This window comes from Pteropus vampyrus, unplaced genomic scaffold, assembly GCF_000151845.1.
Source record: "Pteropus vampyrus isolate Shadow unplaced genomic scaffold, Pvam_2.0 Scaffold124, whole genome shotgun sequence".
Classification (NCBI taxonomy): domain Eukaryota; kingdom Metazoa; phylum Chordata; class Mammalia; order Chiroptera; family Pteropodidae; genus Pteropus; species Pteropus vampyrus.
In genome coordinates, this window is record NW_011888905.1 from 805650 (window position 1) to 807849 (window position 2200).

A 2200-nucleotide genomic window follows, 5' to 3' on the forward strand; every position below is an offset into this window, starting at 1 on the left:
GGGAGTGGGGGTTCCCGGCACACGCGCGCCCAGCCCGACTCCACTGTCTCGCCCCTTTCGCGCCCAAGGGTATCAGTTCCCGGACTGGGCCTACAAGACAGAGTCGTCCCCCGGCTCCCGGCAGATCCAGCTGTGGCACTTCATCCTGGAGCTGCTGCAGAAGGAGGAGTTCCGCCACGTCATCGCCTGGCAGCAGGGGGAGTACGGGGAGTTCGTCATCAAGGACCCCGACGAGGTGGCCCGCCTCTGGGGCCGCAGGAAGTGCAAGCCACAGATGAACTACGACAAGCTGAGCCGGGCCCTCAGGTGACAGGGGGTGACCCCAGGTCCACAGGGGTGACAGACGGGAAGGGGACCAGCAGCTTGGTGAAGAGTAGGTGGAAAGGGTGTCAGGTGACAGGAGCCCGTGCTGCCTGGGGCCGAGTTGAAGTTTGGTGGGAGCGGAAGAGCTGCCGCACCTGAGCAGCAGGGGCCCCGGAGGAGAGGGGCGTCTCCGCTTCGACCTGGGGTCCCAGCGTGGCGGGCACTCGGTCCCGACAGGCCTGCTCTGCTTAGGGGCCGTGGGAGTGTGGCCAGACTTGGACGGGAGCACATTACGCCCGGGAGATGACTTTAGACCTCCCTGTGGGCAGTCCGCTAGCGTTCTTCCTCTCCAGGCCCCCGGGACAGAGGACAGAAGGTTCAGGCCGCGGGAGGAGGGCGGAGGGCTCCCCGACGCCCAGGCCACTGGTTGCTTGGGCGGGGCCGGGGACTGCCCTGCACACTCTGTCATGTTCTCTGTTCCCTGGTGGTCTGTACGTTTCATAACCCTTAGCCCTCGAGGGACCGGGGGACGGTGTGAACCTGCGCTCCTAGTGGGTGCGGGGCCGAAGGTTCCCCGTGTGGCAAGATTCCTGGGGGGCGGGTTTCCGTCCTTAGTGACCCCAAATATAAAATCTGCCGCAGCCTGGCCAGAGCCTCTCGCGTGTCGTTCAAAGTGAAGCAGGCCAAGCCGGCGGCTGCTTTCCATTGTTTGACCTGCCACCGTAAAACAGTTCCACGTTCCTTCCCCTGTGCTCTCGAGACTAACCGCATCAGGTCTCCCAAGAGACTGTCTGCCCCCACCTGGGTAAGGCAGAAAAGAGAAACTGGGCAGTGGCGCACAGTAGAACAGGAAGGAAGCGCACCGTAGAATTGAAACGAGCGTGGCGGAGGAAAGGTGCCGGGCGCTGGGGTGGGTGCTTGGGCACTGGCCCTGTGAGCCTCCCCGGACTGGGGCCTGGCCGCAAACTGAAGGAGCAGAGTAAGTTCCTGGGCCTCCGGGCAGTGACCCCAGGGCACGGCTGCAAAGTGCGACAGTGATGTTTGCAAGCAATACTTAGAGCGAGACTCGCTGGTCCTGGTGGCTCCCTAGATGCATCAGGAGCCGTTTTCAGGTCGGAGAGGAGCTGACACTCGTTCCTGTTTTCACAGATACTATTACAACAAGAGGATCCTTCATAAAACAAAAGGGAAAAGGTTTACTTACAAATTTAACTTCAACAAGCTGGTGATGCCCAACTACCCGTTCCTCAACGTGCGGTCGAGTGGTAAGATGCAAAGTCTCTTCGTGGGAAATGAATTTTGAGTCAAAAAAGAATCTTAAAAACTCGCGTGTAAGGCTGGCATGTGTGAGGGGTGCTTGGAGACAGGTTGCGTGGCCCGCGGCGTGTCCTCCCCTCGTGCCGAGAGCGATGGGCTCGGCGGCATCGGGAGAGCCTGTTTGGTCGGCTTTGTGGTTCCCTCTTGTGCATATTATTTGTGGTCTCCTAGGTGTCCTCTTTGGGAATTGTGTCCCATGCGTTTGTGTCGATCTTGAAGTTCGGGACTTATTTTAACATCCTACCTAGTGGTTCTTTCATAGATGAAAACTCGTTTCTACAGACACTTCCGATTTTCTATGAAACTATCAAACTCTTCCTTATCAAGTGGCTGTCATCAAAACCACAGCATCCTTGATCACAGAAAGGGAGGTTTGTATGTTTGCAGTGAAACGCAGTGTCTTTGATCTGCACCACCAGCTCCTCAGAGAACAAGCAAGGCTTCCCCCCGGGGTCTGGCGACAGCCTCCCTCACAGCTCCGCACCAGCGTCAGATCTGCCTGTTGGTGCAGGAGGCGGCCCCTTGCAAGGGCATCTGCTCGTTCTAGACGCAGATCACACCCCAGCCCGAGAAAGCAGAT

At 58.7% G+C, this 2200-nt stretch overlaps 1 protein-coding gene across 1 annotated transcript in view; it reads left to right on the top strand.

Annotated features, from left to right (window-relative positions):
* Window positions 1–2200, top strand: part of LOC105296411 (ETS translocation variant 3-like) — an 18113-nt gene that overhangs the window by 1971 nt on the left and 13942 nt on the right. The window contains exon 3 of the mRNA XM_011366491.2: window positions 1453–1568. Within this exon, the coding sequence (XP_011364793.1) occupies window positions 1453–1568 (116 nt within the window). The remainder of the gene's footprint in view (window positions 1–1452; window positions 1569–2200) is intronic.